We start from the raw sequence: 16,760 nt of genomic DNA, 5'->3' as shown, positions 1-16,760 counted from the left end.
TTAGATTTTAGGCAATGTATACTTATGATGGAAATTGATACAAATCAGCGACCGGATAAGAAAGAAAGTAATTGCACACAGAGAAACATGAATGAAAGATATGAGAAAAGGATCGAACTGTGTAGAAGCAAGAAACAAGTCTCACTAGATGAAATTATCAGAGAGAAGAATGTGAACGAGTGAAAAAACATGTGAACTAGTAACGTAACGGACAGAAAGCTCATAATGAAAATAGACGTAAAAAAAAACAAAATATTTGTTTCGATTTTATTACATTTTATTTTTGAGCATATTCATTCGCATAACATTACATGTAATAAATGCTGAAATAGACCACAGAAATCGAGGGGCATATTCATTTGACTTGATAAAGGAAATGTAAGCTTATTATAAGCTTACAGTAGTGGCTAATTAATATCTCCGACCATAGTTTTTAGTTGAAACCTGGAGATACCCGGTTAGTCCACTGCTTCAGATTGTGCGGGGCAAGTGTCTCTCATGTTGTGACGGACATGTAGCTCGTGTATCTCTTGGGGCCGATTTGAGGGTCGTTTTATCACTAATAACATCTTTCACATATACAATTGTAATAAAAACATTAAAAGTTCATCTTTGGGCTAAGTTAGACCATAGAAGGAGATCAATCAAAGATTTTGTACATAGCTAAACTATTTATTAGAATTCAAGCAATAACATTTAGTTTGTAAGTTCTCGGTAGCATCTAATGATGATCTTTTATAAAGTTACCCAAATTGATTAATATCTAACTAGAATCACATATTCTAAAGTTCCATCTTAACCCATTTTACTAACTCAAAGGTCAGCCACTTAATGTCAGAAAATTTTCTTGACCAAGATGGGTCAGGCCCTAATGAATCTTTAGACATCCCAAACATAAATGAATAGAACTTGTCAAGAAGTAATAATTACTTGAACTAAGATACCAAAAAGATCACACTTAACAAAATCAGGGCACTCATGATATTTGAAACAAAAAGAACTTTACAAGGAGAAGTAGTGACTATAATTACTATTTGCAAAGTAGATAATTCATCCTGTAGATACTAGGTAGCATAAGTAATATTTACATCAATGATTTACCATGCATATGCATACCTTTTTTTAAATAAAAGAAAATGTGGAGCTTTAAATAAAATCTCCAAACTAGATAAACAGCATAAAGATTACTAAACAAATAACTCAGTTATTTCCAACATCAACTATTAGTCAATCAGATTTCAATAATTGTGTTAGTTAAAAATAATATTGCACCTACATCAACCCAGTAATCATGTGCTGATTATAACTATCATGCTTAACACCTGCGGTCCAGCTATTTGGGTAACTTTTACTCCGTATAAATTAATTGTCAAAAATATAGAGAAAGGGATAGCAACTAACCTGTAATAGTTACTGCATTTATGTGAGACATTCATCGATGATGATGTAGGCGAACTATAGACCTTAGATCAAACGTATTAACCTAGATTAACGGCGGAAACGATAACTAGGGCGAGTCGAATACTTAATCAACTTTCGGGATCAATCTAACCAACAAATAGTTGATATAATCAATGCCTAGAGCTTTGTATTCGGTTGGGAATTGGTCTGGGACGATGAACACAGAGAGATACGTCGGCTAAAGGGTTTGTGGTGTGTAACCTCACAATGAACCACAAAACCCGTATATATATATATATATATATATATATATATATATATATATATATATATATATATATATATCTTCAGTGACCATCGGCCGGTGGTCTGAGACCTACGGCCGATGGTGAGAGTCCCTCGACCGATGGTCCCTACCATCGGTCGATGGTCTGAGCAGCCAACCAACTGCTCTGAACCATTTTACTACATTATACTAAGCAATTCACATACGAAGTATTAATGACAATGTTCATACATGACTGAAATACGAAATACAAAACTAATAGAACGTATTACATAATAGAACTCGGGATTATGCATCAACAAACTCCCCCTAAGACCTAATTCTATTTCAAACATCTTCAGTCATTATATTCTTCATTCGTACGGATCGATTACCATGTTGTTCAAGTAGCACAGCTTAGCTACTTTCACATACTGTTCAGCCTGTACCCTGTTTTCACGACGATAGAGCATACGATTGTAATACAATGTAAAAATATCAGCCTCGGTACAGTTTCTTAACCAGATCGGATCCAACACACGAATGCAATCAATATCATCTTCTTTCAGCTTATCCAAAACAATCACAGCTTCTTCAGAACGATCATCATAAAACCACCATCTGAATCTCTGACTCCAATTCTGCGGCAACTTCCTTAAAGGTACCTTCTTCATAGTCTTTGCTCGCTTATACTTCACAATCCTTCGAGATTCACTAGATTCACCAGTTCTAGGATTAACCTTGAAACTAATCCTAGGAAATTGTGGCCTAAAACCTTCCCAATTCTTTGAATTAAAAGCAATTCGAATCTTCTTCACCAGCAACGAAGATCGATCACCAAATCCACAATATAACATTCTTAACCTGGCAATCTGCATTAGCTCAAAATACGGCAGTGATTTGAATTCGTGACCATGTTTAATATAATCAACGCCAAACTCTCTCTTAATCGCAAACATGTTGAATTCTTCAATGTACGCCCAGGCAAGAATTCTTCCTTTTGCACTCTTTCTCAAATTAATCATCTTCAAATACTTTGGCTCAAGCTTCGGTTTCTCACAGTATTTTCTGATTCTCAATATATCACGCCAATCAGCTTCTAACTTCTCAACAACTTCATCATTATACTTAACCGGCAAGAAACCTTCAGGCAAAACCTCTGTCCTTTCCTTCTCTTTACACATTCTATTCAAAATCTCATCATCAGTTCTAAACAACTTCTCAAAACCCGGAAGATCTTCATTCTTATCATTTTGATATATAGAAAAATCTTCATGAGTAACATCCTCAACTAAATCATCAACATCTCGATCATCAAGATCTTCGAAAATCTCAGGCCCAAAAGAATCATCCTCTGATAGAGGATCATCGGACTGTGCGTCAGCAGCTTTAGCTTCTTCTTGCTCTAGACTCACCATTTCGTCCAGCTCAGCTCTAGTGAAGTTGTGAAGGATCTCTCCCTCTTCTAAATCATCATAAACAACAGAATGCTTGAGCTCATCCTGTTTAGAAAAGAAATTACTAAAACTATAATCAATTTTAAGAGGAATTACTGACAGTGTTGTAGCTTTGGAGGAACCAGGTGCCTCCACCATTTGATTATCAGTCTCTCCCTCAGGCAATTCAATCAAATCAAACTTTTCTTCCCAAGCTGTAACCTTTGCTAGAGCAGATTCAGCCAACTTCCTAGCTTGAGAAGCCTCTCTTTTCGCATCAGTCAATAACAACGACTGATCACCAACCTTCTTCAGAAGCAAATCAACTTGCATACTTAACCGAGTAACATCCTCGGACTTCACGCGATTCTCTTCCTTCAAATTCTCAACCTTCTCATCCATTTCCTTTCTCAACCTCAGGTTGTCAGCCATCGCTTGAACATATAAATCATTCAAATTCTGAAGAGTAGATGAGCTCACACCTCCTTCTCCCCCTGTACGTGATGGAGCACTAGGAATTGGAGTAGAAACCGTCTCTTGAGAAACCTGTTGAACCACGGGTGGTGACCATTGCACCGACGGACGTTGTTGTTGTTGTTGTTGTTGTTGTTGTGAAGTTTGTTGTCCTTGAGTCTGTGGTATAGGTGTCACTGGTTGAGTTCCAGCTGAAGATCCACCAGCATCCTTATAAACCAGCTTGAACCTTCTTTTCAATTTTAGTTTCGTTGAAACCTGAGAACTCTCATCTTCAACCATTCTTCTTTTTGATCCCCTTGAAGCTTCTTCACCAACATCAGGATTAATATTACCAATCTCATCAACTAAACCTTCTGCACCTGAACCACCTGCAGCTTGAGTATTCACAGGTTGATCAACTTCTTCATCACTGTTAGCTAACTCAAAATCTGGCTCTCGATCAGATAAACTGTTTTCGTTTCTCCACTTCTTTCCTGGTGGACACCGATAATCCTCTCGAGCAAGATGACACACCAGCTTGCCATCACTAGCACTTTTCTTCTGATTCAATCGGTTGAACGTAAGATCGGTCATATGTTTTAAATCAATGGCATCTTTCCTCAATCTTGGCAAATCAACAGTTTGCTGGTTGATTATAATTTGCAAGAATCTTGGATAGATCAAATATAACTTGCTTGTCACATTCTCCACCAGTAGATCAAAGATGACCCCGGAGAAATTAAAATCAGCTTTTAGAACTAAAGCAGCAAACATTCCCTGATAGATTTCACTCAGTTCATCAAACCCTCCTTGCAACGGACTTAAACACCTCAGCACAACAAGTGACAAATATCTGTACAGTGGTGTGAATCCACTCCTTTTAATCGTTGCTCTCGTAATATCACCAGAATACTTGCATCTTAACACACATCCAGTAATCTTTGTCTTTGACAACTTCTTAGGCATATTCTCATCATCCTCAAACAAGAAAGTGTTTCGAATTGTATCTTCAGTAATCTGAATCTTCTGACCACAAACAGTACTCATAATTACCTTCCTGTCATCTACAGTCTCAACTCTTGCACGTTCCCAGAACTCTCTCTGATGTGAATAATAAGCTGTACAAGGCATAGAGATAGCTGCAAATACTCTTGAACGTTTCAGAAACTCAATTACTGAAATGTCCCATTCTTATTGATTAAAAACGTTCCATATTAATTTATTTCGTTGCGAGGTTTTGACCTCTATATGAGACGTTTTTCAAAGACTGCATTCATTTTAAAACAAACCATAACCTTTAATTCATCAATAAAGGTTTAAAAAGCTTTACGTAGATTATCAAATAATGATAATCTAAAATATCCTGTTTACACACGACCATTACATAATGGTTTACAATACAAATATGTTACAACAAAATAAGTTTCTTGAATGCAGTTTTTACACAATATCATACAAGCATGGACTCCAAATCTCGTCCTTATTTAAGTATGCGACAACGGAAACTCTTAATAATCACCTGAGAATAAACATGCTTAAAACGTCAACAAAAATGTTGGTGAGTTATAGGTTTAACCTATATATATCAAATCATAATAATAGACCACAAGATTTCATATTTCAATACACATCCCATACATAGAGATAAAAATCATTCATATGGTGAACACCTGGTAACCGACATTAACAAGATGCATATATAAGAATATCCCCATCATTCCGGGACACCCTTCGGATATGATATAAATTTCGAAGTACTAAAGCATCCGGTACTTTGGATGGGGCTTGTTGGGCCCGATAGATCTATCTTTAGGATTCGCGTCAATTAGGGCGTCTGTTCCCTAATTCTTAGATTACCAGACTTAATAAAAAGGGGCATATTCGATTTCGATAATTCAACCATAGAATGTAGTTTCACGTACTTGTGTCTATTTTGTAAATCATTTATAAAACCTGCATGTATTCTCATCCCAAAATATTAGATTTTAAAAGTGGGACTATAACTCACTTTCACAGATTTTTACTTCGTCGGAAAGTAAGACTTGGCCACTGGTTGATTCACGAACCTATAACAATATATACATATATATCAAAGTATGTTCAAAATATATTTACAACACTTTTAATATATTTTGATGTTTTAAGTTTATTAAGTCAGCTGTCCTCGTTAGTAACCTACAACTAGTTGTCCACAGTTAGATGTACAGAAATAAATCGATAAATATTATCTTGAATCAATCCACGACCCAGTGTATATGTATCTCAGTATTGATCACAACTCAAACTATATATATTTTGGAATCAACCTCAACCCTGTATAGCTAACTCCAACATTCACATATAGAGTGTCTATGGTTGTTCAGAAATATATATAGATGTGTCGACATGATAGGTCGAAACATTGTATACGTGTCTATGGTATCTCAAGATTACATAATATACAATACAAGTTGATTAAGTTATGGTTGGAATAGATTTGTTACCAATTTTCACGTAACTAAAATGAGAAAAATTATCCAATCTTGTTTTACCCATAACTTCTTCATTTTAAATCCGTTTCGAGTGAATCAAATTGCTATGGTTTCATATTAAACTCTATTTTATGAATCTAAATAGAAAAAGTATAGGTTTATAGTCGAAAAAGAAGTTACAAGTCATTTTTATAAAGGTAGTCATTTCAGTCGAAAGAACGACGTCTAGATGACCAATTTAGAAAACATACTTCCACTTTGAGTTTAACCATAATTTTTGGATATAGTTTCATGTTCATAATAAAAATCATTTTCTCAGAATAACAACTTTTAAATCAAAGTTTATCATAGTTTTTAATTAACTAACCCAAAACAGCCCGCGGTGTTACTACGACGGCGTAAATCTGGTTTTACGGTGTTTTTCGTGTTTCCAGGTTTTAAATCATTAAGTTAGCATATCATATAGATATAGAACATGTGTTTAGTTGATTTTAAAAGTCAAGTTAGAAAGATTAACTTTTGTTTGCGAACAAGTTTAGAATTAACTAAACTATGTTCTAGTGATTACAAGTTTAAACCTTCGAATAAGATAGCTTTATATGTATGAATAGAATGATGTTATGAACATCATTACTACCTTAAGTTCCTTGGATAAACCTATTGGAAAAGAGAAAAATGGATCTAGCTTCAACGGATCCTTGGATGGCTCGAAGTTCTTGAAGCAGAATCATGACACGAAAACAAGTTCAAGTAAGATCATCACTTGAAATAAGATTGTTATAGTTATAGAAATTGAACCAAAGTTTGAATATGATTATTACCTTGTATTAGAATGATAATCTACTGTAAGAAACAAAGATTTCTTGAGGTTAGATGATCACCTTACAAGATTGGAAGTGAGCTAGCAAACTTGAAAGTATTCTTGATTTTATGTAACTAGAACTTGTAGAATATATGAAGAACACTTAGAACTTGAAGATAGAACTTGAGAGAGATCAATTAGATGAAGGAAATTGAAGAATGAAAGTGTTTGTAGGTGTTTTTGGTCGTTGGTGTATGGATTAGATGAAATGTCCCGTTCTTATTGATTAAAAACGTTCCATATTAATTGATTTCGTTGCGAGGTTTTGACCTCTATATGAGACGTTTTTCAAAGACTGCATTCATTTTTTTTTAAAACAAACCATAACCTTTATTTCATAAATAAAGGTTTAAAAAGCTTTACGTAGATTATCAAATAATGATAATCTAAAATATCCTGTTTACACACGACCATTACATAATGGTTTACAATACAAATATGTTACATCGAAATCAGTTTCTTGAATGCAGTTTTTACACAATATCATACAAACATGGACTCCAAATCTTGTTCTTATTTTAGTATGCAACAGCGGAAGCTCTTAATATTCACCTGAGAATAAACATGCTTTAAACGTCAACAAAAATGTTGGTGAGTTATAGGTTTAACCTATATATATCAAATCGTAACAATAGACCACAAGATTTCATATTTCAATACACATCCCATACATAGAGATAAAAATCATTCATATGGTGAACACCTGGTAACCGACATTAACAAGATGCATATATAAGAATATCCCCATCATTCCGGGACACCCTTCGGATATGATATAAATTTTGAAGTACTAAAGCATCCGGTACTTTGGATGGGGCTTGTTAGGCCCAATAGATCTATCTTTAGGATTCGCGTCAATTAGGGTGTCTGTTCCCTAATTCTTAGATTACCAGACTTAATAAAAAGGGGCATATTCGATTTCGATAATTCAACCATAGAATGTAGTTTCATGTACTTTTGTCTATTTTGTAAATCATTTATAAAACCTGCATGTATTCTCATCCCAAAAATATTAGATTTTAAAAGTGGGACTATAACTCACTTTCACAGATTTTTACTTCGTCGAGAAGTAAGACTTGGCCATTGTTGATTCACGAACCTATAATAATATATACATATATATTAAAGTATGTTCAAAATATATTTACAACACTTTTAATATATTTTGATGTTTTAAGTTTATTAAGTCAGCTGTCCTCGTTAGTAACCTACAAATAGTTGTCCACAGTTAGATGTACAGAAATAAATCGATAATTATTATCTTGAATCAATCCACGACCCAGTGTATACGTATCTCAGTATTGATCACAACTCAAACTATATATATTCTGGAATCAACCTCAACCCTGTATAGCTAACTCCAACATTCACATATAGAGTGTCTATGGTTGTTCCGAAATATATATAGATGTGTCGACATGATAGGTCGAAACATTGTATACGTGTCTATGGTATCTCAAGATTACATAATATACAATACAAGTTGATTAAGTTATGGTTGGAATAGATTTGTTACCAATTTTCACGTAGCTAAAATGAGAAAAATTATCCAATCTTGTTTTACCCATAACTTCTTCATTTTAAATCCGTTTTGAGTGAATCAAATTGCTATAGTTTCATATTGAACTCTATTTTATGAATCTAAACAGAAAAAGTATAGGTTTATAGTCGGAAAAATAAGTTACAAGTCGTTTTTGTAAAGGTAGTCATTTCAGTCGAAAGAACGACGTCTAGATGACCATTTTAGAAAACATACTTCCACTTTGATTTTAACCATAATTTTTGGATATAGTTTCATGTTCATAATAAAAATCATTTTCTCAGAATAACAACTTTTAAATCAAAGTTTATCATAGTTTTTAATTAACTAACCCAAAACAGCCCGCGGTGTTACTATGACGGCGTAAATCCGGTTTTACGGTGTTTTTCGTGTTTCCAGGTTTTAAATCATTAAGTTAGCATATAATATAGATATAGAACATGTGTTTAGTTAATTTTAAAAGTCAAGTTAGAAGGATTAACTTTTGTTTGCGAACAAGTTTAGAATTAACTAAACTATGTTCTAGTGATTACGAGTTTAAACCTTCGAATAAGATAGTTTTATATATATGAATCGAATGATGTTATGAACATCATTACTACCTCAAGTTTAGTAGGTAAAACTACTGGAAGTGACAAGAAATGATCTAGCTTCAAAGGATCTTGGATGGCTTGAAAGTTCTTGAAGTAGGATCATGACACAAAAACAAGTTCAAGTAAGATTTTTACTCGAATTAAGATAGTTTATAGTTATAGAAATTGAATCAAAGTTTGAATATGAATATTACCTTGAATAAAAAAGATAACCTACTGTATATAACAAAGGTTTCTTGATCTTAGATGATTACTTGGAATGGATTAGAAAGCTTGGAAGTAAATTAGTAAACTTGAAGGGATTTTTGAAGTGTTCTTGAAGTGTTCTTCCTATGATGATTATAGCTTGATGCTTGAAGTGATTTTTGATGAAGATGATGATTAACTGCTGGAAAAATACGTTCATAATAGTGTGTGTGTGTTGAGAGAGAATTAGAAAGAGAATTGGAAGTGAAATGGAGTGAATGATGAGTGGTAATTGGTGAGTGGTGAGTGGGGTTAAAAGGAGTTCTAGTTAGTTGACTAGCTCATGGTAGAAGTTAAAATTGATTAGTCATACATGACATAATCAAGAGTGGAATCCCATGCTAGTTCCTATTGGTATATACCCATAGTAAGTACGTTTTGAAGCTGTGTATAATACGGGTAAGAATACGACTAGAATTCTTGATGCAAGAAAAGAATGGGAAAGTAACTGTAACCATTTTCGTTAAGTATGAGTGTTTTGATATATGTCTTGAAGTCTTCCAAAAGTATTTTAATACATCTAAATACACTACATGTATATACATTTTAACTGAGTCGTTAAGTCATCGTTAGTCGTTACATGTAAGTGTTGTTTTGAAACCTTTAAGTTAACGATCTCAATTAATGTTGTTAACCCATTGTTTATTATATCTAATGAGATGTTAAATTATTATATTATCATGATATTATGATATATTAATATTTCTTAATATGATATATATACATTTAAATGTCGTTACAACGATAATCGTTACATATATGTCTCGTTTCGAAATCCTTAAGTTAGTAGTCTTGTTTATATGTATATAACTCATTGTTAATATACTTATGGAGATAGATACTTATCATAATCTCATGTTAACCATATGTATATCCATATATATATCGTCATGTCATTTTTACAAGTTTTAACGTTCGTGAATCGCCGGTCAACTTGGGTGGTCAATTGTCTATATGAAACATATTTCAATTAATCAAGTCTTAACAAGTTTGATTGCTTAACATGTTGGAAAAATTTAATCATGTAAATATCAATCTCAATTAATATATATAAACATGGAAAATTTCGGGTCACTACAGTACCTACCCGTTAAATAAATTTCGTCCCGAAATTTTAAGCTGTTGAAGGTGTTGACGAATCTTCTGGAAATAGATGCGGGTATTTCTTCTTCATCTGATCTTCACACTCCCAGGTGAACTCGGGTCCTCTACGAGCATTCCATCGAACCTTAACAATTGGTATCTTGTTTTGCTTAAGTCTTTTAACCTCACGATCCATTATTTCGACGGGTTCTTCGATGAATTGAAGTTTTTCGTTATTTCGACGGGTTCTTCGATGAATTGAAGTGTTGGAACAGTTTTTTTTTTCTTTCTTTTTTCTCGTTTTGTATAAATGTCTCCATAATCTAACAGAAACAAGGATCAAGTCTCACTAGAAGAAATGTAACGGTTGGAAAGCTCCAAATAAATTAATTCGTGATACATGATATTTAGAAAATAAAATATTGTATTCGATTCTATTACACTTTATTTAAGAGCATATATAATTTTTTTGGCGAAAAAACGAAAACATTAATAACAGATCTGAGAATCAACTCATACAGCACATACAAGAGAATCCAAAACGAGTTCTAGCTGTACTAAACAAAACTATTCAAAGGGCAAATCAACTGGGTGAGAAATCACGTTTTACAAGGAGACCAAAATACAACTATAGTTATAACCACATGGAATCTCAAATACCGATAATACTACACAGACACACGACCTAACAAACAAAACGGCGTCAGCGATCTGGCCTATTGCCTTCGCAACAACAGAACAGGAAAAACCAGCGTCCGCAAAGCTTCCCGAGCCGCCAAAAGAAAAGCCCTAAACGCAAAAATTCTGAGCGAACCCCCACATCTTGAACCAGATCTCTAATAGGGAGATCGTCGCCTGGACAAAACCCAAGAGAACCTCAAAAAGGTAAAGACAGCACCCAAAACTACAGCTCAACCCAACCTTACCCCGACAAGGCTCATGTGCCCTACATCACCACCATCAAAACCCCCCGCCACTAATAGCCATCGACTAGCGTCCAAATGCCGCCTGATAAAGGAGAGAACGGAACCACGAAGTGCCGATGGTCACCACCAACAGGGTGGTAGACCACTGACCCTAGCATAGCACAACCATCACAACCCACCAAACAGACAACCAACGACAGTGGCTACCACCAACAGGGTGGTAGACCACTGTCGTGACCAGTCAACAGTCAAGTGACCACCACCAACGGGGTGGTGGGCCACCGAGAAGCGCTGCACTCAGGTAACGAGGGGGAACAGAGGAAGGGAACCCCAACACCACGATCTATTGTTGACCACCACCAACAGCGTGGTGGTCCACCGAACCAGCACCGGAAAGGAGAGAGCAACGAAATCCGGTGCCTGAGAAGAAAAGCCGACTACGGCGAAGAAACTCACAAGCAACCATAGCCAAAAATCACCACGAAAAACGGCGGTGAGTGGTGGCTATAACTGCCGGAGCAAACTTCAACCACCAAAGGGAGAAGCAACAGACCACCGGAAAAAAGAGGTGGGGAGCGTTTTTATGTTTTTTGTTTTTTGTTTTTTTTTTGTTTTTTTTTTGTTTTTGTTTTTGTTTTTTTTTTTTTAAAAAACGGTATCTATTTAAGAGCATATTCATCATATAACATTACATGCAATAAATGTTGAAGTAGACGACAAAAATCGTATGGCATGGTACATATTTTTCTCACTAATAATATCATTCAGTAATTCAGCATATACATTCGTAATCACAAATTCAAAAGCTCACTTTTGTGCTAGGCAAGAAACTTCACAGGACTCTATAACCCACTGCAAAGTAAATTGCATTGTGAAATCCCCAGATGAGACTCGAACTCGAGACCTCTCGGACATCCGGAAGGACAGTAATCACTCAGCTAAATGGAGATGGTTTTTAAATTATACAATTGATCAAGCTCTCTAATCAAATATGTTATGCAAAGAGACTGGTTAATTTGTAAGAAAGTTTGATTTTGAAGCTTTAAGGTTTTGAATTACGAAAACCGTTGGTGCCTAAAGTAACATACATGGTATGAATGCACATAATAATTTGAAGGATACTTTTCACACATAAGCATTATGCTAACCAATACATCATTCATATGAAGTAACTTTCTTGGATAGAGTCGTACGACCAAAATGACATTGGGTGATAAGTTGAAAGCATCCAAGAAAGGAGGTAACTTTCTTGGATGAATTCATACTAGAACCGTTTTAATAGTGCGGGTTGCAGTAGAAATATTTTCTTGAATCACTTCGGTCGTCTCCCACCCAATTGATATACTATGGAGTACGGAGTACGGAGTACTTTTTTCTTTTTTTTTTAATAGTGCGTTGCAATTACCAAAAAAAAAAAATATATATATACTCGTAAACACCATTTTGGTAGAGAACAATCAGACACATTTACATAAAGAGAGGATCTTGACACCAAGACCCTTTAACCCTGCACGTATATGATAAGAGATAAATAATACTCCGTAGTCGATACTTTAATCAACCCAGATAATACTTTACCAGCACATAAGACAAAGCACATGACCCGACCCGACCCGACCCGACCCGACCAGACCAACCTGTTCAGTCACTTATTTGATCTATTTTAATGGTTACGCCCAAAAAGACGCGATAGTATAGCACTGTATCTACTGCTTTGTAACAACTTTGTGCAGAGTTGCTAACTTCAGTGATTATCAAAGCTCATAACTAAAAAGATGAAAATTGATACCTAGAAGTCTTAAGCATTACATAAAAGGAAACAATTAAACAAAGCTCATATCCAACTCTTCACCCATGTAACAAGTATTTAAAACGCAGAAACAAAAGAGAAACATACACTCAATTAGTTCGGAGAATAAAAACACCTTCTAGTCAATCCAACAACGTGCTCCTTCATCCTCCATAGAAATTAGAAACCTTCTGCAGAATGACAAGCATGACAAGCACAATTAGATCATGCATCACGGTTAAAGACATTTGAATAGTTTCTACAACAATCATCACCTTACAATGAATACCTGATTAATTTGTTACCACTTACAAACAATCAAGTAATATTGTAAACTAAACGGAACATATTTTAGCATGGGCATCTACGACGATACACATTTAGGATGCGTTTGATAAAACATAATGATTCACGGGTTCTAAGTGAAGTGGACTCTTAACGACAATCTGTTTGATAATCATTCTGAATAAACCATACAAATGATGTAAAATCAATGTATTAAACATTAAAGGAAACGTAGCGGCTCTTCCCTCGGCGAAGTCCGCATTGGCTCTACTTATTATTATGGTAAATCAGTGTAAACGTAGGTGTTCAATGGTTAAGAGAGTATTTCAACTCTAATGGTTCAGCACAGATTGCATAATGGCTCAACATCAATGGCACATGTCACATACAAACGCAATGAATGCTAAACGATTCAACATTGAACGCTGAACCATTCAATTAAGAAAGAGGCAATCAAACGCACCTTAGTAAAGGAGGCTAGTAACAGAAGTATATGAATGCCAAATGCCAAACAGAACTAAAAAAATAATATCATGAGAGAACCTTCATCCAGCCATATCATTCCCGGCATAAGGAGAGACTAGGCTCTCAACATATTGTGCTCCAATAAACGGCTTTTCACGACTATAATTGGCATACGGATGACCAGAACTCCAACCTCGAAGAATAACCCTCTTGATATTAATCTTAGATGATACATTTATCCATGATTCCCCGTGCTTTTCCATCACCCAAATCTCTCGAATCTCTCGCTGCCGCACTGTTGTATAGTGAATAAAGCATAACTTTCCTTCAAAAGAACCAAAACTATAAGAAGACGACTCCACTAACCAACTAGGTTTAGGTAATTCTTTGAACTTTTCCTCAACTAAATCAAAGTAAACGATCACAACTATAACTTTATCTTTATATTCAACAAAATGATCCCAAAAGACAATCCAATGCGGATAACCGTTCATAGTCACACCTTGTGCGTCTTCAAAGATGACATATGGGAAATGCTCAATCTTCTTCCAACTATTAGTCTTGCAACTATACACATGAGCACTAGTTACATCGTAAACTGATTTTTCATATGAAGGGGCCTTAAATCTATCATATACTTTATGACTATGAACACGAACAATCCTTACAACCTTATATGCACGAGTTGTTGAATCGTAACCTAGTGCGAAGTGCCTAAATTCTCCCCTAAATAGAAAACGACCCGTGAAACTTCTAAGCAATCGCGTAGATGGGTTCCACAAAAAATAGCTACGATCACCATCGCCCAATAAAATCAAGCCATTGCAAGACCCTAAAATTTCTACATACCTTGAGAATTCAGTCGTCGGAATGGTATGTTCATACCGTGTCTCTTGATCATCCAAACCAACAGATTTCATCATTGGAGCACCATGAATATACCTTATGCGGCCAAGACTATAGCTTTTAGAAAGGTGCGCCTCGATAAAAGAAGGATCGGAAACTACATCGCGCCATTGTTTACAAACGGACTTCGCCTTTAGCATTGATTTAAAAGACAACCTTTCAAGAATCTTGAAAACAAGATCGTGTGGAAGTTGTCCTTCAAATTTAGATAATTTCATTAAAGACTCTTCCATTTAGATTTTAGGCAATGTATACTTATGATGGAAATTGATAAAAATCAGCGACCGGATAAGAAAGAAAGTAATTGCACACAGAGAAACATGAATGAAAGATATGAGAAAAGGATCGAACTGTGTAGAAGCAAGAAACAAGTCTCACTAGATGAAATTATCAGAGAGAAGAATGTGAACGAGTGAAAAAACATGTGAACTAGTAACGTAACGGACAGAAAGCTCATAATGAAAATAGACGTAAAAAAAAACAAAATATTTGTTTCGATTTTATTACATTTTATTTTTGAGCATATTCATTCGCATAACATTACATGTAATAAATGCTGAAATAGACCACAGAAATCGAGGGGCATATTCATTTGACTTGATAAAGGAAATGTAAGCTTATTATAAGCTTACAGTAGTGGCTAATTAATATCTCCGACCATAGTTTTTAGTTGAAACCTGGAGATACCCGGTTAGTCCACTGCTTCAGATTGTGCGGGGCAAGTGTCTCTCATGTTGTGACGGACATGTAGCTCGTGTATCTCTTGGGGCCGATTTGAGGGTCGTTTTATCACTAATAACATCTTTCACATATACAATTGTAATAAAAACATTAAAAGTTCATCTTTGGGCTAAGTTAGACCATAGAAGGAGATCAATCAAAGATTTTGTACATAGCTAAACTATTTATTAGAATTCAAGCAATAACATTTAGTTTGTAAGTTCTCGGTAGCATCTAATGATGATCTTTTACAAAGTTACCCAAATTGATTAATATCTAACTAGAATCACATATTCTAAAGTTCCATCTTAACCCATTTTACTAACTCAAAGGTCAGCCACTTAATGTCAGAAAATTTTCTTGACCAAGATGGGTCAGGCCCTAATGAATCTTTAGACATCCCAAACATAAATGAATAGAACTTGTCAAGAAGTAATAATTACTTGAACTAAGATACCAAAAAGATCACACTTAACAAAATCAGGGCACTCATGATATTTGAAACAAAAAGAACTTTACAAGGAGAAGTAGTGACTATAATTACTATTTGCAAAGTAGATAATTCATCCTGTAGATACTAGGTAGCATAAGTAATATTTACATCAATGATTTACCATGCATATGCATACCTTTTTTTAAATAAAAGAAAATGTGGAGCTTTAAATAAAATCTCCAAACTAGATAAACAGCATAAAGATTACTAAACAAATAACTCAGTTATTTCCAACATCAACTATTAGTCAATCAGATTTCAATAATTGTGTTAGTTAAAAATAATATTGCACCTACATCAACCCAGTAATCATGTGCTGATTATAACTATCATGCTTAACACCTGCGGTCCAGCTATTTGGGTAACTTTTACTCCGTATAAATTAATTGTCAAAAATATAGAGAAAGGGATAGCAACTAACCTGTAATAGTTACTGCATTTATGTGAGACATGCATCGATGATGATGTAGGCGAACTATAGACCTTAGATCAAACGTATTAACCTAGATTAACGGCGGAAACGATAACTAGGGCGAGTCGAATACTTAATCAACTTTCGGGATCAATCTAACCAACAAATAGTTGATATAATCAATGCCTAGAGCTTTGTATTCGGTTGGGAATTGGTCTGGGACGATGAACACAGAGAGATACGTCGGCTAAAGGGTTTGTGGTGTGTAACCTCACAATGAACCACAAAACCCGTATATATATATATATATATATATATATATATATATATATATATATATATATATCTTCAGTGACCATCGGCCGGTGGTCTGAGACCTACGGCCGATGGTGAGAGTCCCTCGACCGATGG

At 34.9% G+C, this 16,760-nt stretch overlaps 1 protein-coding gene across 1 annotated transcript; it reads right to left on the bottom strand.

Annotated features, from left to right (window-relative positions):
• Nucleotides 1–13,898: 13,898 nt before the first annotated feature.
• Nucleotides 13,899–14,957, bottom strand: LOC139900635 (F-box/kelch-repeat protein At3g06240-like). Its single transcript, XM_071883398.1, has one exon. It carries the CDS (start codon nt 14,955–14,957, stop codon nt 13,899–13,901), a length of 1,059 nt encoding a protein of 352 aa, XP_071739499.1.
• Between the last annotated feature and the right edge of the window lie 1,803 nt (nt 14,958–16,760).

Source organism: Rutidosis leptorrhynchoides, chromosome 3 (genome assembly GCF_046630445.1).
Source record: "Rutidosis leptorrhynchoides isolate AG116_Rl617_1_P2 chromosome 3, CSIRO_AGI_Rlap_v1, whole genome shotgun sequence".
Taxonomy (NCBI): domain Eukaryota; kingdom Viridiplantae; phylum Streptophyta; class Magnoliopsida; order Asterales; family Asteraceae; genus Rutidosis; species Rutidosis leptorrhynchoides.
The sequence above is the reverse complement of the archived record's forward strand: the minus strand, read 5'-3'. Positions and strand labels throughout refer to the sequence as shown.

Coding starts and splice junctions, on each gene's coding strand:
- LOC139900635 (XM_071883398.1), bottom strand. CDS start 14,957: ATGGAAGAGTCTTTAATGAAATTATCTAAATTTGAAGGACAACTTCCA.